This window comes from Uranotaenia lowii, chromosome 3, assembly GCF_029784155.1.
Source record: "Uranotaenia lowii strain MFRU-FL chromosome 3, ASM2978415v1, whole genome shotgun sequence".
NCBI classification, from domain to species: Eukaryota; Metazoa; Arthropoda; class Insecta; order Diptera; family Culicidae; genus Uranotaenia; species Uranotaenia lowii.
Window position 1 is genome coordinate 5,802,454 of NC_073693.1, and position 19,335 is coordinate 5,821,788.

The window sequence follows — 19,335 nt, forward strand, 5'->3', positions numbered from 1 at the left end:
AAAAATGACAAAAATGACAAAAATGACAAAAATGACAAAAATGACAAAAATGGCAAAAATGACAAAAATGACAAAAATGGCAAAAATGGCAAAAATGACAAAAATGACAAAAATGACAAAAATGACATAAATGACAAAAATGGCAAAAATGGCAAAAATGACAAAAATGACAAAAATGACAAAAATGACAAAAATGACAAAAATGACAAAAATGACAAAAATGACAAAAATGACAAAAATGACAAAAATGACAAAAATGACAAAAATGACAAAAATGACAAAAATGACAAAAATGACAAAAATGACAAAAATGACAAAAATGACAAAAATGACAAAAATGACAAAAATGACAAAAATGACAAAAATGACAAAAATGACAAAAATGACAAAAATGACAAAAATGACAAAAATGACAAAAATGACAAAAATGACAAAAATGACAAAAATGACAAAAATGACAAAAATGACAAAAATGACAAAAATGACAAAAATGACAAAAATGACAAAAATGACAAAAATGACAAAAATGACAAAAATGACAAAAATGACAAAAATGACAAAAATGACAAAAATGACAAAAATGACAAAAATGACAAAAATGACAAAAATGACAAAAATGACAAAAATGACAAAAATGACAAAAATGACAAAAATGACAAAAATGACAAAAATGACAAAAATGACAAAAATGACAAAAATGACAAAAATGACAAAAATGACAAAAATGACAAAAATGACAAAAATGACAAAAATGACAAAAATGACAAAAATGACAAAAATGACAAAAATGACAAAAATGACAAAAATGACAAAAATGACAAAAAATGACAAAAATGACAAAAATGACAAAAATGACAAAAATGACAAAAATGACAAAAATGACAAAAATGACAAAAATGACAAAAATGACAAAAATGACAAAAATGACAAAAATGACAAAAATGACAAAAATGACAAAAATGACAAAAATGACAAAAATGACAAAAATGACAAAAATGACAAAAATGACAAAAATGACAAAAATGACAAAAATGACAAAAATGACAAAAATGACAAAAATGACAAAAATGACAAAAATGACAAAAATGACAAAAATGACAAAAATGACAAAAATGACAAAAATGACAAAAATGACAAAAATGACAAAAATGACAAAAATGACATAAATGACAAAAATGACAAAATGACAAAAATGACAAAAATGACAAAAATGACAAAAATGACAAAAATGACAAAAATGACAAAAATGACAAAAATGACAAAAATGACAAAAATGACAAAAATGACAAAAATGACAAAAATGACAAAAATGACAAAAATGACAAAAATGACAAAAATGACAAAAATGACAAAAATGACAAAAATGACAAAAATGACAAAAATGACAAAAATGACAAAAATGACAAAAATGACAAAAATGACAAAAATGACAAAAATGACAAAAATGACAAAAATGACAAAAATGACAAAAATGACAAAAATGACAAAAATGACAAAAATGACAAAAATGACAAAAATGACAAAAATGACAAAAATGACAAAAATGACAAAAATGACAAAAATGACAAAAATGACAAAAATGACAAAAATGACAAAAATGACAAAAATGACAAAAATGACAAAAATGACACAAATGACAAAAATGACAAAAATGACACAAATGACACAAATGACACAAATGACACAAATGACACAAATGACAAAAATGACAAAAATGACAAAAATGACCAAAATGACAAAAATGACAAAAATGACAAAAATGACAAAAATGACAAAAATGACAAAAATTACAAAAATTACAAAAATGACAAAAATGACAAAAATGACAAAAATGACAAAAATGACAAAAATGACAAAAATGACAAAAATGACAAAAATGACAAAAATGACAAAAATGACAAAAATGACAAAAATGACAAAAATGACAAAAATGACAAAAATGACAAAAATGACAAAAATGACAAAAATGACAAAAATGACAAAAATGACAAAAATGACAAAAATGACAAAAATGACAAAAATGACAAAAATGACAAAAATGACAAAAATGACAAAAATGACAAAAATGACAAAAATGACAAAAATGACAAAAATGACAAAAATGACAAAAATGACAAAAATGACAAAAATGACAAAAATGACAAAAAATGACAAAAATGACAAAAATGACAAAAATGACAAAAATGACAAAAATGACAAAAATGACAAAAATGACAAAAATGACAAAAATGACAAAAATGACAAAAATGACAAAAATGACAAAAATGACAAAAATGACAAAAATGACAAAAATGACAAAAATGACAAAAATGACAAAAATGACAAAAATGACAAAAATGACAAAAATGACAAAAATGACAAAAATGACAAAAATGACAAAAATGACAAAAATGACAAAAATGACAAAAATGACAAAAATGACAAAAATGACAAAAATGACAAAAATGACAAAAATGACAAAAATGACAAAAATGACAAAAATGACAAAAATGACAAAAATGACAAAAATGACAAAAATGACAAAAATGACAAAAATGAAAAAAATGACAAAAAATGACAAAAAATGACAAAAATGACAAAAATGACAAAAATGACAAAAATGACAAAAATGACAAAAATGACAAAAATGACAAAAATGACAAAAATGACAAAAATGACAAAAATGACAAAAATGACAAAAATGACAAAAATGACAAAAATGACAAAAATGACAAAAATGACAAAAATGACAAAAATGACAAAAATGACAAAAATGACAAAAATGACAAAAATGACAAAAATAACAAAAATGACAAAAATGACAAAATTGACAAATGTTATGTTATTTGTCGATTTTTCTATTAATAAAATAAATTTTAAATTAATTTAAATTTAAATTAGTTTCTATCTTTTCTAGAAGAGAGGGGTCATTCTGCAGAATAAATCACCGTCACGTGTAAAATCATGTTTTGGAACACATTTATTTAAAAACAACTTGAAATACGTTTGAGTTTTGTAATATTTTTAGATGAATTTGTATGAGAGTCTCCTTCAATAAAATGAGAACTTTTTTTTATATCTATACATACCATTTTCGGCCTTAAATACTCTCTGATACCAAATTTCACGCCATTTTGACTGCCTGTTTTGAATGTTTTAATGACCTGTTGCAAATTAAAGTAAATATTTTTTCAATTCTCAAGCTCAGAAAACTAAATTTTATCTAATTAATTCAGAAAATAGAAATTGCTCTAGTCATAATTCACAATTCATAGTCATAATTCAACACTGCCACAATTAACAGTTGAAAAATAAAAATTGAAGATTTGTAGTTCGCCCCGAAACTATTTTTGAGGAATTTCAGCAAACCGACATTGTTTATGGCCAGCAAACTTTCACCACCCGCAGCTAATTTTTGTTCGCGTTGTGCCATTTTCGTTCGCTCAAATTGTAAAGTAAACTGGTGTCAGAAACAGAAATCGCCGTTCCGTTGCCGTCGTCGAGCTGCGAGGGTTTTCGAAGAAGATCAATGAAAATCCAAACACCCTTCCGGCTGTAATTATTTCTTTAATTAGGGGAGCAAAGCCAAATTCGGGATTCTCCGGTCGCTTCCAGTTGCTGCCTTTTTGGCAACAAACACAATCCCGTCCGAGGACGTCTCGTTAAAAGCCGGAGGGATGAAGCAGCCTTAATGAAGCAAAAAAAAACGGAGATAATTCGCCAAAAATTTTCAGCCAGAGTATCGCCCCGCGGAAGTTGTTTTTCCTGGCATTTTGTGTACATCCTATGGAATAAACGATTTTGTTGCCGCCTCCGGGGAAAACTTTTTGGCAAAAGTCTAAACTCTGAATGGCGGAACGACGGAAAATTAGCCAAGGGTAGGGGAGCCAAGAACACACTTCATCGTGCTACACATGTGATACGATCTCAAATATTATTGAAACCATGCCAAACAATCACTGACTGACTAACGAGGGTGGGGGTGCCTTCAGCCCTAGATGATGGTGGTTCACGAATTAAAAATTAACTTCCCGACCGCTGCGCTTTTTTACTGTAGCGTCTTCTGCTTCTCTTCAAGTCAAAACGTTAGGCACCTCTGCCTTAATTATCTGCCGCCATGCCTTTAAGTATTGTGTGATTTTGTTTTCTTTAGAAGAGATTCAACATTTAACAGTCTGGGTACGTGTAGGTACCTCACATCAAAATGCTGCTTGAAAAGGTTAGAACAATTTTGCCAGAAGTGTTTATCGGATGGCGAATGAACGGTGGAAGTTATACCTTCATTTCGAAGCGTATCTTGAACTTGAGCGAAAATTTGTTTGCTTCTCGCCCTCGAGAAAAGTTTTGTCAAAATTTTTCGGGTGTTGTTTTGAGTTGTTGCTTTTTTTCACTTCCCCCCCTGCTTTGTTTTGGTTTGCATTCAACTGTTGGAAGTTTTCCTGAAATTCTACGTTTCGCTCTCTTTAAGTGTTCCCTATATGGATGGGGCGTGGAAAAAGAAACATTTGGGATCGCGGATGCTGCTGGGCTAGAATGGGGGTGATAATTTGTTTGCTGTAAAATTTTCCACGTCATGATCCTGTCGGAGGGTATTATTGCCGTCGACACATTTTGTTGGTGTTTCGGTAATGTGAAGCAATTTTTACTTTTAATTCGGTGGGAAAACCTTGCAGATATTGTTCTAATGAGTTGGTTATCTTTTTTTTTCCACAGTACAATGTGAGATGATGGAAAGAGAAGCTATGCTTAGATTTGTTGTTGGTTGTTTCATTTAACCGCTACAGAGTAACTTCAATCGTCTAATTTTCTTTAGACGTGGGGATTGGCATAATGTATTCTTATCGATGAATAGTTCCGTTAGAGTGACGTGAATTTTTTTTAACAACAAAAGCTCACCAAAAAGTGAACTTGATGACATTTAAAAAAAAATCTGTTTCTAAATTTTGCAACGGATATACCTTTGTTCAGCCGAGACGGTAAAATTTAAAAAAGTGGGAAAATCCGATGAACGAATAGCTTAAAAATTGGTTACCTTTTGAAAATTGTTTTACAAGCCGTGTTCCGCATCCAATCACTATCAACTTTGCATCATTAGGGAAGAATTAGGAAACATGACTCTAAAAACTTTTTTAGAAAAATTTGGAAATTCGCCATTAACTATTTTTGGCCAAATTTGTTTTTTAACAGTTCTTAAAATATCTTTTATTCACTTGACATTGTACCCAAAAAAGAAATTTGAAGCAATAAATCTATTTAGCAACATTGATTCTACTGACAAAAACACAAGTTTTTTTCAACAGTAAACATCCGTGAGCACTTCAATAACAAAGATTTCCATTTTGTTTTGAAATTTCGGAAATAAACATAGGGAAAAACCAAATGGAATGCAGTCTTTGAAAAAAGATAATCTGAGAATAAAAACTTGGTTTAAAAATGTTTTGAATAGTTTAAAGTATTCCCAGAAAAAAAATTGAAATTTAAAGTAAACTGTAATCCAATTTTTTTTCCTCAATGTAAGTTGTTTTCTATATAAATTGAAGTGTTTGTTTATCATGTTGGTGAGTTTCAACCAAAAAAATCAATCCACCTTGAAGATCACTAGAGCTTTTTCTAATAAATGAACTATGGAGATTTTCAAATTGAAATATACGTCTAGCTTGGATGGCATCTGCATTTTTTTCCTGCTAAAATTAGTAACGTCAGATGTCATATTTTTTCAGTTTAATATTTTAGAGTTTACAATCATATAGAAACCAATGATAAAGCATTTTTATTTCTGCTATTGGACTGAGTCGATTAGGGATCATTTTTGAATTTCTAATACCCTTAAGGGCTTCTTAAACTTCAAAGATTACGAAATTAAAAAAGGACCCCAAATCGACTCAGTCCAATAGCAGAAATAAAGAAAATATACCACGGTGTGTCCAAAGAAGATGTTTAAAAGAAAAAGAAACAGTAGATAACTCTAATTTTCCTGAAATGCAAAAATTTAGGCTTTTTTGAATAGTTTTAAGACAAAATTCAAATATTTGGTCGGGGACTCACACACTTTGTTTCTTTTTCCATATTTGTAAATTTGCATTTGTAAAATTATTACAATGGAATAGAAATATTATTTTTAAATTGCCAAAATTGTCAAAATTGTCAAAATTGTCAAAATTGTCAAAATTGTCAAAATTGTCAAAATTGTCAAAATTGTCAAAATTGTCAAAATTGTCAAAATTGTAAAATTGTTAAAATTGTCAAAATTGTCAAAATTTTCAAAATTGTCAAAATCGTCAAAATCGTCAAAATTGTCAAAATTGTCAAAATTGTCAAAATTGTCAAAATTGTCAAAATTGTCAAAATTGTCAAAATTGTCAAAATTGTCAAAATTGTCAAAATTGTCAAAATTGTCAAAATTGTCAAACTTGTCAAAATTGTCAAAATTGTCAAAATTGTCAAAATTGTCAAAATTGTCAAAATTGTCAAAATTGTCAAAATTGTCAAAATTGTCAAAATTGTCAAAATTGTCAAAATTGTCAAAATTGTCAAAATTGTCAAAATTGTCAAAATTGTAAAAATTGTCAAAATTGCAAAATTGTAAAAATTGTAAAAATTGTCAAAATTGTCAAAATTGTGAAAATTGTAAAATTGTAAAATTGTTAAAATTGTCAAAATTGTCAAAATTGTCAAAATTGTCAAAATTGTCAAAATTGTCAAAATTGTCAAAATTGTCAAAATTGTCAAAATTGTCAAAATTGTCAAAATTGTCAAAATTGTCAAAATTGTCAAAATTGTCAAAATTGTCAAAATTGTCAAAATTGTCAAAATTGTCAAAATTGTCAAAATTGTCAAAATTGTCAAAATTGTCAAAATTGTCAAAATTGTCAAAATTGTCAAAATTGTCAAAATTGTCAAAATTGTCAAAATTGTCAAAATTGTCAAAATTGTCAAAATTGTCAAAATTGTCAAAATTGTCAAAATTGTCAAAATTGTCAAAATTGTCAAAATTGTCAAAATTGTCAAAATTGTCAAAATTGTCAAAATTGTCAAAATTGTCAAAATTGTCAAAACTGTCAAAATTGTCAAAATTGTCAAAATTGTCAAAATTGTCAAAATTGTCAAAATTGTCAAAATTGTCAAAATTGTCAAAATTGTCAAAATTGTCAAAATTGTCAAAATTGTCAAAATTGTCAAAATTGTCAAAATTGTCAAAATTGTCAAAATTGTCAAAATTGTCAAAATTGTCAAAATTGTAAAATTGTCAAAATTGTCAAAATTGTCAAAATTGTCAAAATTGTCAAAATTGTCAAAATTGTCAAAATTGTCAAAATTGTCAAAATTGTCAAAATTGTCAAAATTGTCAAAATTGTCAAAATTGTCAAAATTGTCAAAATTGTCAAAATTGTCAAAATTGTCAAAATTGTCAAAATTGTCAAAATTGTCAAAATTGTCAAAATTGTCAAAATTGTCAAAATTGTCAAAATTGTCAAAATTGTCAAAATTGTCAAAATTGTCAAAATTGTCCAGAATTGTCAAAATTGTCAAAATTGTCAAAATTGTCAAAAGTGTCAAAATTGTCAAAATTGTCAAAATTGTCAAAATTGTCAAAATTGTTAAAATTGTCAAAATTATCAAAATTGTCAAAATTGTCAGAATTGTCAAAATTATCAAAATTGTCAAAATTGTCAAAATTGTCAAAATTGTCAAAATTATCAAAATTGTCAAATTTGTCCAAATAGTTAAAATTGTCAAAATTGTCAAGATTGTCAAAATTGTCAAAATACTGAAAATTGTCAAAATTGTAAAAATTTACGAAATTGTCGAAATTGTCGAAATTGTCAAAATTATCAAAATTGTCAAAAAAAAATCAAAAAGTCGAAAGTCCCTACAGCAGGGTTACAATAAATGGGCTATAAAAAATTAAAATAAAATATGTAATAAAATATTCCAGGGTTAAAATGATCAAAAGATAGTAACATTGAAAATTTAAGCTAGACTGAAGTGCTGCAGGGATTTGCATTGAGTCTAAAGCTCGAATGGGATTTGAATATTGATTTTTTTTTTTTTATTTTCCTAAAGCTAAAACTACGACAAGTTCCAGATCGCATCACGATAAGCGTTATCACAAAAAGTTACAGCTGTTTCTAGTATTAACGATTTTCTTAACCATTTAGCTTTTTGATAAAATTCTCTCCAATGTTTCCACTATCATAAAATCTATAGATAATGGATTCAAATGGCTTCATATATGAATTCATATCATTCCCGATAACTCTTAAAATTCTAGATAATTTGACCCTCCCAGACTGCTGACAGGATTGGCCAGCTGATTTTTAAATTTTAAGTTAAGGAAATATTTTTTGAGCATTTTCTTTGTTTTAAAAGACCACTTACAAGTTTAAAATTTTTATTGAAAATATATCATAGTTTTATATGAGACAATTGAATCACCAGCTCAATTAAAAAAATGAAAGTAAAACCTAAGCGGAATTAGAAATTAGCGAATTAGAATGACTAAAATTATAAAACACTTAAGAAAGTATAAAAGATTTCAAATAAAAAATTTCAATTAAAAAAATTTTGGGTTACCGACAAAATATTTTAATTTTTGGTAGAAATGAACCGGGTAAAGCTTTATTTTCTGCCCATGCAAAAATCAGCGTTACTGTAATTTTTATATAAAGTCTTTCTACGAATAACACCGTGATGCAATCTTCTGGAAAAACTCTGAAACTGCCGGAATCAATTGCATCGAATTAACTGAACTGTTCAAAAATCTCTGTTAAGTTTAAACAGTTTTTTATGAAAATTTATTTTAAAAAGTATTTTTTGTCATTGAGAAGGGTAGCTCATTATGCCCTTGTTCCCTCTACCTGCTGAAATTTTTGCAGTTTTGTAGCATTTCATTTTATCATTATTGTCTCGTTGCTGTTAACTTCTTTTACAAAAATTCAAAATAATTCACGATACACTTAATAAAAATATCTTTATTTTCAAATCTTAAAAAAAACTATTTCAAAGTTTGTTAAATAAGAACAGCCATTATAATATCGTCCTTTTGTGTCCAATGTATACAAAAAGATGGAACTGAATTAAGGCTGCACTGAGTTTTCAGTTTATCAATGAGTAATCTTATCTAATAAGTTTGTTCTTGATTGGTCCCCATGACGCTTATTCTAAGGCACCTTTTCGGATAGTCAGACATTTCATTGGATTTCTAAACTGTTAAAACTTTGAAGAGAAAAAAAAATATATTTCTTCAGATAATGGAAAAATTTCTGAAAAAAACTGAAAATGAGAGTTTTTAGCTTAGAATTGGAAAATCCCACTGAAGATTTTTGTTACAATGAAATGGAACATTTTTATAACTCTCACAACACTTCACAAAGCTAACAAAAAGTTTCAAAGTATGATTTCTCGGTTGACAAAATTGAAAACATATCATGGAGCAGCAGATTTTGTTGACAGCGTACTTAATATAAATTTAATTATCGGAGCTCCATTTCGCGGAAATGGAGCAGAAAAAAAACATGTATAGAGGCACTGTATAAGCACTTCTCTGTGTACTTTCCGGCTGAATTCCTTCCCACATCATCAAATAGCAGAGAGATACCATCATTTTTAATTTAATTTTTCTTTTTTCTCTTCCTTTGACAAAAAATAAACCTGCTCGAAAAAAATGCTTTTTGCTCACCCTCCAACATCATCAATTAAATGCCACCCATCAATATGCCTATTATAAAAAAATCGACCATCGTACCCGCATTCCCGTGTCATCATCAAATGCATTCTTTCAAATCACTTCCGTTGCCCCATTTGATATGGTGTCCACATGTGGCCATTGACGGGGTTTAAATTGATTGACCCGGACTTCATCAGGCGACATCACACATCTCACCGGCTCACACACCGAAATCGCCGATCAATCAGCCCAAATTTTCTCCCAGCTACCAACAACAGCAGCCGCAGCATCACCTGGGAGCCCCTCAGCCCCAACGTAGAACTTTGTCCCCCCAGGGAGGTTCCTCGACCGTTGCTTTCAGTGGTGGCCGGGCCATTTTGCCCCAGCAACAACAACAACAACAACAACAACATCAAAAGCAACCGACTCGTCCTGTCAGTGCTCCTTTCTATCAACAACCACAACAACAGCTGAGACAACAACAAAACTACAGCGGAACTCCATCAACGGCTTCTCCGCGCTCTCCTCGGCTGATCGTGGCCGGTCCTGGTGGTGGCCAAAGTCCCCGTGGCTGGGCCCACGTCCAATCGCCGGTTCCGGTTTACCGTCCGATGCCCCAGCAACACCAACAGCAGCCGCAATCCTACGTTCAGCCGCCTTTCCTTCAATCCGGTGGCTACAATCCGGGGTCGGCCAATTTCGGTGGACCGACCAGAAAGGTACATAACTGAATGCCGCTGCTTGGCGCGCCCACAAAAATTCAGTTTTCTGCCTTTCCCCCAGCCTCAGCAAAACAAGCTCGTGCCAACTTCCGGTGGGTTCCAACCTTCGTCTTTCGTAGCGTGTCTTGTGGTGTGTCGAGTGTCCTGTGTTTTTTTCTCGTGCTCATTGTTTCTTGAACGATTAACTTAACAGAATTGGTGCGAAGGAGAGATGATAAAATGATTTTCTGTCCTTCTATTTTGATTTGTTTTAACTTCTATTCTATGTAACCGGTGTTTCAAGAGATGATTTGCGTTTAAATTTAAACTGCTTATATACTTGTTAATTCAAAAAGAGCTGCGCACAAATAACGTCATTTTAAGAATATTTCTTAATACATGCATAATTTGTGCGCTACCCCAAATTATTCGATAAAAATCAGTATTCTGATGAAAAAAAACGTGTCTAGCATAGTACCAGCTATGACAATCGGCAGTAAGTCGCAATAGAGCTTACAACTTGATACTAATCTACAAATCAAAATAATATCGAATATTGCGTGTTCTTGTTTATCCTCAATGTCTAACGTTATTACTAGTAAATGAAGTACTTTCCAACCGTTGATTGGTTTCTGAACATCAAACAAAGTGCTTCTAATAGCTTAATGTTTAATAGGAAATTGAAAAGAATTGACATTAATTTCTAATTTTTTTTTTTTTTCAAAAAAAAGTGTTTATCAACTAACCTTTTACACGATACTTGGGTAAGAGCTTTGAACCTCTTAGTTGGATTTTGAGGACCCAATTGATGCTTTTGTCCTAATTCTACCACTATTGATTAAATCAAAAGGAAAGCATTGATACAATTTTCTAAATAAGATTATCATGAAAATTTTATGTCTCTGAAATTCCAGTGGATTTGTGAAATTGTTCAATTTGAATCCAGCTTCCTTCCAGCAAACATTTAAGAGGGTATATCGCAGAAACAACAAAATTATTCAAACAAATATACCAGATGAATAGATTGTATTAAAATTAGCAAAATAGCATATATCTACAAAAGTGGAGGCGATTTATCTACAATGACAAAATTTCAACGATTCAATTTCCCCACAAAAAGCAGAAAAAACGATTCAAAAGAATTTGAGTAAAACGCAAAAAAAAAATTTCTATGACCGAGATTAGAACTCTAGTCCTCCGAGTTTGCTGTCCAATATCTTACCACAATGCCAACTCATAAGTTGATAAGAAACCTATAGCTCTATAGGTGAGATTTTATTTTTATGAGGAAAAAAGGGAGAGACCGGATTTAGTGTCAAGGACCGCCCATTTATCGTAAATCAGTTAACTCAATTCAATATGGAGACATATTTTCGAATTGACAAAACTGCTATCGGATTCAACTTTTTTTGGGCATAGCTTTTCGTAAACGAATGATAGAAAAACACTCAATACCAACTTGTTTACGATGGTTATTGAAAATGTCTTAATATTCGATTCGGATTATCATTACGATTTCATTTTAGCTGGGTCATAAACTTATATGTACAACATACAACAATAATGCCTTATCACCAAATATATAAGTTAAAAATTTCTCAGTCGGTTCTACTGGAATATTCAGTAAGATGGCAGCGAACGAGTTACGCTTTTTTTTTTAAACAAGCTGTTGATGCCAAAAAACCAAGTGCATTTTGGATTATTACAATAGCATCATGAAGTGAGAGTTTCCTTTTTTACAATTGTATAGCTCCAAACAAATGGCTCAAAACATAAGCTTGGGATTTTTTTCACTTTTCAATACAGGACGGACTCGTAGACTCGATTATCCGGTGCCTCGATTATCCGGTTCCTCGATTATCCGTGTATTTTGACTCGATTATCCGTCAAAACTTTTTCTTGTTTATTATATATCAAGATTCAAATAAATACGAAACCAAAAATTTAGCTCTTGCTATCGCAACTAAAGAAAAAAAGTTTTTCAGCAAATCATTAAATCTACGCTTGAAAATTCAAGACTTTCCACACAATTTTTACAACTTGGATTGTTCCTTTTATATTGGAAAACGGGTTGGGTCTATCCGAGTGATAATGGTTTAATCTCATCGCTTTCTATATGACTAGGATCACACAGATTGATGGATCCTCATTTTACAAAAAAGTAGATTTTTCGAAGATGTATCATTGCCATCATAAATATTGAGATTCAAAACACTTACAATTTCTTAATGATTCATCACATCAATTTAAACGTCTTCTTCTTGAATGCAGTTTTCTCTATCTCCCTGAATGGCAATTTCCACGATAAACTCAATCAATTGACTTGTCCATGTTTAATATTATCAAAATCAAAATTATCAAAATGGATTCACTTCAAAATATTATTTTCATTTGCAAGTTTCCTATAGATATCACATTTTCAGCCCAAGCCTGAAATATTGTACTGGATGTAATCTTTGGCCCAAGAGATACAACTTTTCAAAAACACAACACCTGATAGTTTTATGTTTGATAACTTACTTTAAAAATTTCAACAACGGGCGCTACGTGATTTCCAAGATATTTCAGTTCGAATGCTAAAAATCCGATTTTCATATTTTTGCTGTATCTCAAGTATATATGAATCCATATGAACGAACAACATATTCAGATCAAAATTTTATGAAAACTCAAATTTGAAGCTTCAGTGTACATGCATCCTATTTCTATAGAATTATGAACGGTACTGTAGACGTACTTTTGAGAAGCATTATTCAATACCCTTTTTCCCCTTCAGAAAAAGTCAAAAAAAGTTTTCGTTGGTAAAATTTTCAGACTCGATTATCCGTTCCGCAAAAAATTGGAGGGAGCGTAAAATCGAATCCGACCTGTACCTAGTTTTTTCCATATTGTGAGCAACACTTTATTTCTCGTTACTTCACTTCCCTCACAGTTGAAATATCGAAAAACTACCACAAAAAAAGAGATATTTCAGCTCAATTGTTTGTATGTTTATTTGAATTCCTGCCCGACAACTACTCATCTAGACATCACACCTTTGATGAATAAAAAACTACAGAATCAAACAATTTATTTGATTTGTTTGCTGCTCTTGATGTGTTAAGTAAGAGAATACACCGAATTTTTATTTTATTTTCAAACAAAGCTTTTCAAAAAGGGTTCTAACTTAAAGATGCCAGAATTTTTCCAGCACGTATGAGAGCCAGACAAATCTGGGTAATCTTTTACAAAAACGGAAATAAATCCGGACAACATCCGGGGAAATTTTGTCAAAACCCAGAGATTACTCAACACAAAACAAGAAAACAAATTTCTATCAAAACTTATTGACAAATTTTAAATTGTATTTAAGGCTTCCAAACACCTGCCTTATTTGGAGGCATAAATTTAAAAAAAATTACAACCCGATTTGTTTAATTTTTCATTTGGTTTGCCAAATAAAAATTTATTCATTTTATCGTACAAAATTACAAAATTCAGACATTTTTCAATTAAACCCAGTAAACCAGACCGGGCCAGACTGTTCTGAATTTTTTTATAAAATGTCCTGGTAAACCCGGATAAAACAGGGCAATCTGACAACCTCATTCTAACTTTTTCAATCCTAGCTTTACTTGGGTATATTTGAATCAGTGGATCGAACAAAACCTCATGTTTAAGATTGCCATTTGGTCAATACATTCATCAAAAATCAAGAAAAAAAAACTACTCAAAACAAAAAATTTCAGAAAATTTATTAGCAGATTTTAAATCATATTTGAAGGCTTTCGAAAAACCTTTTCATGAAACTTACTAAAACAAAATTATGTTGGGCGTAAAAATAATATAAAAGTACAACACAATTGGTTTTTTAAGTTTAATTTAAGAATGAGAATGAGAATAAACCCGGGCAATCTGGCAACCTTACTCATGTTGCCTATTTATATAACTTTATAAATCTAGAGCTTTAACTTTATAAATCTAGAGCTCTAAGTGGAGATGAATAAACCAACCAGTTTTAATTCCCAATAAAAAAAAACAGAGATATTAGCTTCAAGGCTAGTTTTATGGTCTGCTGATCAAAACCAACCACGATTATATCATTTTGTTTCATTTTGTATTCAAAATTTTAAAATTCTAATTGTATTGTTTTTTATTTCTGTATTGGATTTTGATTAACAGCTATTTTAAATTCATAATTGATAAACACATGAAAATTTTAAATTATTAAACATTTTTTTAGAATGCAAGAAAGGTTTCAACCTTTTGGCTTAAAATGAAATTGCTTGTAGGAAAACTGATTGATTGCATTTATTAAATCCATAGTAAAACTCTGTGAATTATGAATGGCTAAGAATCTTTATAGTTTATCAGATTATCTGATCTAACTTTCTTACAAATAAAATTAAGAAATACTTTAAAACAACAACTAACTTCCAAATTTGGCAGAATGCCATTTCTTTCACAGTTGATATTTTTTCAAGAAACTTTCACACAAGCTAGTTAAACTTATAAACTTCAAATTCATTTCGTTTGAACCTTCAGCGTAAACTAGGAAGAGAGATACAGCTATTTTAGTAAAAGTTGGGGAAATTAAAATTGCCTCATAAAATAAGCTGTAACTTTGTCAAATTTCACGTTTACTTCTCAAAATTAAATGAAATAGTGAAGAAAAAACATTCTAGTATCTTGACAAATTTGATCAAAATCGATTGACGCTAACAAAAATTAATGCAGTGGAATATGAGGTTGGTTCCGGGGTAGTAAGCGAGTTTCTAATATTTTCATGGATGTAGGTATGGCCTCAATGTTTTTTGCGTTCTCTTCTTCACAGGTGGATTTTTTCATTCTCAAAATGCTTTTAATTCATGCAAATTTTAATTTCACAATTTTCTTAAATGATATTGATTGATAGTTCAGCTTAAGTAGTTTTTTTCTGTAGATTGTATCTATGGATGTATGGAATCATATAACCGTCCATAGAATCGCCTGTTACTCCGAAATCAACCCCATATTCAAGCCGCTTAAATTTTTGATCAAGTCGATTGATTTTGATCAAACTAGACCAGATACCAGAATGTTCTTTTTTACAAAATCTCACCAAAAAGGAGAGAAAAAACGTGAAATTTGAAAAAGTTACAGCTTATTTTTGAGACAATCTTAAAAATCTAACTAGCTTGTGTGAAAGTTTCCTGAAAATATATCAACTGTGAAAGAAATGGCATTTTGCCAAATTTCAAAATTAGTTGTTGTTTCAAAGTACTTCTTAAATTTAAAAAAAAAAAGTTAGATCAGATAATCAGATAAACTATAAAGATTCTGAGCCATTCATAATTCACAGATTTACAACGGATTTATTAAATGAAATCTCATTTCTTCTTAATAATTTTTTACTTCAAAAAAGATATCTAATTTTGACTTTGATTCGCTGTATCTTATTTTGACAGAATCGGTTATCTTAACTCAAATTTTAGGATTTTTTTCTAGCAAATTCAATTCCTTAGTATTTTTGAATGATGATTTGAATGTTCGCGTTTAGGGTCTCATTGCCCCGAAAATCTTTTGAAGGTTACTATAAAGTCAGTAATTCATGCTTTAAATAACTTATTTTGCAAAAAAAAAACTGAACAATGCTTTAAACAACTCATTCATTAGAATTAAGTTTATAATAAATGCCAGTTACTTATGAAACACGATAAAATTTATTTATATTTAAAAATTATGGAATCTTTAGGTTTTAGCTAAGCAGTTGATAAAACAATTATTTTCCAAACCGATTTCCATGAGTTAGAACTCAAGTATAAATCGAACACAAGTGAATCGGATATGTTTTAAATACCAGGCCACCAACTGAATCGTTATGTATTATAAAATAGCTGATCCGGTGTGCTTTGCTACACTTTGTAGAATTGAGAAAAATTCAGGTGAAATAAATTTAATTTTTGTTTATTAGTATGAATAAATGTTTTTTTTTAACTATTTCCGAATCTTATGAAAAATAAACACAAACACATACAGAATCTCAATGAAACTTGATGTTTCCTCGAAGAGATTCCATTTTTCTTAACTCTAAGCGTACATCTTTCGAGGATGTGATGGCTAGCATTTTACAAATGCTAAAACCACCAATCTCACCAATCATCATTCACAATAATTTTTGATTCTATTCGGAAATACAGGAAATAAACAAATAAATAAAATAAAGGTGATATAAGAAAAAATAGCAATGTGTTGCATACACTGCCGGCCAAAAGTTTGGGATCACCCGCTAAAAAACATGCGAATTTTGATCGTTCATATCTCAGCCGTCTTAGGACATATTGTAAATCTTCTGATCTCATTTGAAAGATAATGAGCAATAGCTATTTCGGAGGTATTTTGCCCATAAATAATGTTTTAGTTTTGCACCTAACACTTAACCTAAAGTTAGAACATTTTCAAAAAATCGCACTCAATAATCTCGCGATAGGGTGAACCAAATTTCAAAATTTGAGTTGCATTAGAATCCTTATTCTATATTTCTCAAAACACAATCAAAAAATGTTGTGCAAAAATTTAAGAATGTACTATTAATTAATAAAATAGACACTTAAGTTATCGTCCAAAAGTTTGGGATCACCCCTCAGTATGGTGTATCGGCCAAAAACATGCAAATTTATCTCATTCATATCTTTCTCATCTAACATCGTATTGCAGATCTGAAGAGTGCATTTGAAAGCTTAGGAATTGTTGTTTTTTCATGAATTCATACAAAAATTATATTTTAAAGTGACAACCATAAAAAATTTACTTGAAATTAATTTTTTTTTGAAAATTCACACTTATAATTGTGAATTTTTTATGGTTATGGATTTAAAATATAATTTTTTAATGAATTTATGAAAAAACAACAATTCCTAAGCTTTCAAATGCACCCTTCAGTCTGCAATACGCTGTTAGCTGAGAAAATTATGAAATATGCATGTTTTTAAAAGAATGATTCCAAACTTTTGGCCGATACACCATACTAGGGGTGATCCCAAACTTTTGGACGATAACTTAAGTGTCTATTTTATTAATTAATAGTACATTCTTAAATTTTTGTACACAATTTTTTGATTATGTTTTGCGAAGTATACAATAAGGATTCTAATACAACTCAAATTTTGAAATTTGGTCCACCTTATTCCAAGATGATCGGCTTTGAATATTGAGTACGATTTTTTGAAAATGTTCTGACTTTAGGTTAAGTTTTAGGTGCAAAACTAAAACATTATTTATGGGCAAAATACCTCCGAAATAGCTATTGCTCATTATCTTTCAAATGAGATCAGAAGATTTGAAATATGTCCTAAGATGGCTAAGATATGAACGATCAAAATTTGCATGTTTTTTAGCGGGTGATCCCAAACTTTTGGCCGGCAGTGTACATTCAAGGGGGAAACATCGTGTGAGATATAAGGCAGCGCACCTAGCGGTTTTGGAAGCTTGTAGTTCTACTCAAGACCATATTTCAATTTTAAAAACTACGCTTTTAATTGATGTATTGATGGAAAACTGATTTGCGTACAACTTTCGAGGATACTATGGCTAGCATCTTACAAATGCTAAAACCAACAATCCATAAAACGTGTGCTAGTTTATGCCGTGACTGGAATTCGATCTCATAACCGTTGATTAGAAGACTTGAAGGCTATCCTCTACGCCACGGTCTGCGACCATTTACCCTTTCTAATAGTACAATTGATTTACTCCTTTTGTTTTTACCATTGAAAATTTATAAAATGTAGATGACTAAGAATCTTCATACTGAGCAAAGGTTAAGGGTATCAGAATGGGGGTAGGCTTAATAGCGGTTAAGGGTATTTTTCTTTCAAGCTTGAATTAATTATTACTCTTTTAAATTATATTTTCTCAATAATTGATGGTCGTTTATTCTTATCCTCAATAAATATCAGTGTTTTTGTATTAAAAATTACAGTCCACCTAAAAACATAAGAACGTTCATGTAATTGGATTGGTTGAATTTCTGATATCTAAATAAAAATAAATAAAATAGAACTATGATATTATATTCCGGTTCTTTATTCCACTTTCAAATGTTCAATATTATTTCTGATGTTGTTCTAATGTGATTTGCTGACTAGGTCATCAGAATCTCTTCAATTCAAGAAATCTAAAATCTTGTTGAAATCAGTAGCTTATTTAAAGCTGATACGCAAATTCAAACTTAATATCCCATTCTGAATGAAGTTTCTAAATTTGAATTCGCAGCTTTCCCGTTTTATTCTATTCTCCAATTCGGAAAAGTTTCAGCATTGAATGGCGTCAGAGTTCACCAAAAATTGTCGATAGCAAATGATGCTGTACATTTTTTTTCACGCGCTTGTCCACTACAAAATATTTGTTCTTCTTTTTCATATTTGTTTGAATTCAGATTTGCTTCTTTATCAATGCTTGAATCAAAAAGTGATTCAAATCCGGGAGATCCGAAATCACGAGGAATTAACTTTACGTTGGATTTCGAAGCGTTGATTGCAAGAAAATTACTTTTGTTTGAATTTTTAACAATGTTGTGGTGACATTGCTATAGAGAAGCAAAGATTAAGTTGGTCTCCATAGGCTTCCTTTTAATTATATGTAATTGGCTGTAGCGTATAACTGATGATAAGTCTTAGACAAATTACCAGTACAGTAAGAGGCCTACATCTTAACTCTGAGGTGCACCGTATAAAGACGCCAGACGGAATATGATCTGAACTATATTCATTCAAGTTATCAAGTCAATGATACAACGTATAGTAAGACTACATCATCTCGCGGCAGAGAACTAGAATATCGAATTTTGATAACAATTGTCTCAATTGTTTGAGAGACCCTATCAAAGGTTTGTTTTTCTTTTCTATTGGGTAGAGAGTTCATTGCGAATATTAAGTTGATCCATTGAGATTTTATTCGTTGAAATTTTTTTCCTAAATGAAGAATTTCACAATCTAGGCTGTCGTCTAATTAATTTTCAACTAATTTTTG

At 30.3% G+C, this 19,335-nt stretch overlaps 1 protein-coding gene across 1 annotated transcript in view; it reads left to right on the forward strand.

Moving 5' to 3' along the window:
- The window catches only part of LOC129750708 (uncharacterized), a 284,287-nt gene that overhangs the window by 162,452 nt on the left and 102,500 nt on the right, over positions 1 to 19,335 (forward strand). Inside the window, exon 7 of the mRNA XM_055745710.1 lies at positions 9,844 to 10,365. Coding sequence (XP_055601685.1) covers positions 9,844 to 10,365 — 522 coding nt within the window. The remainder of the gene's footprint in view (positions 1 to 9,843; positions 10,366 to 19,335) is intronic.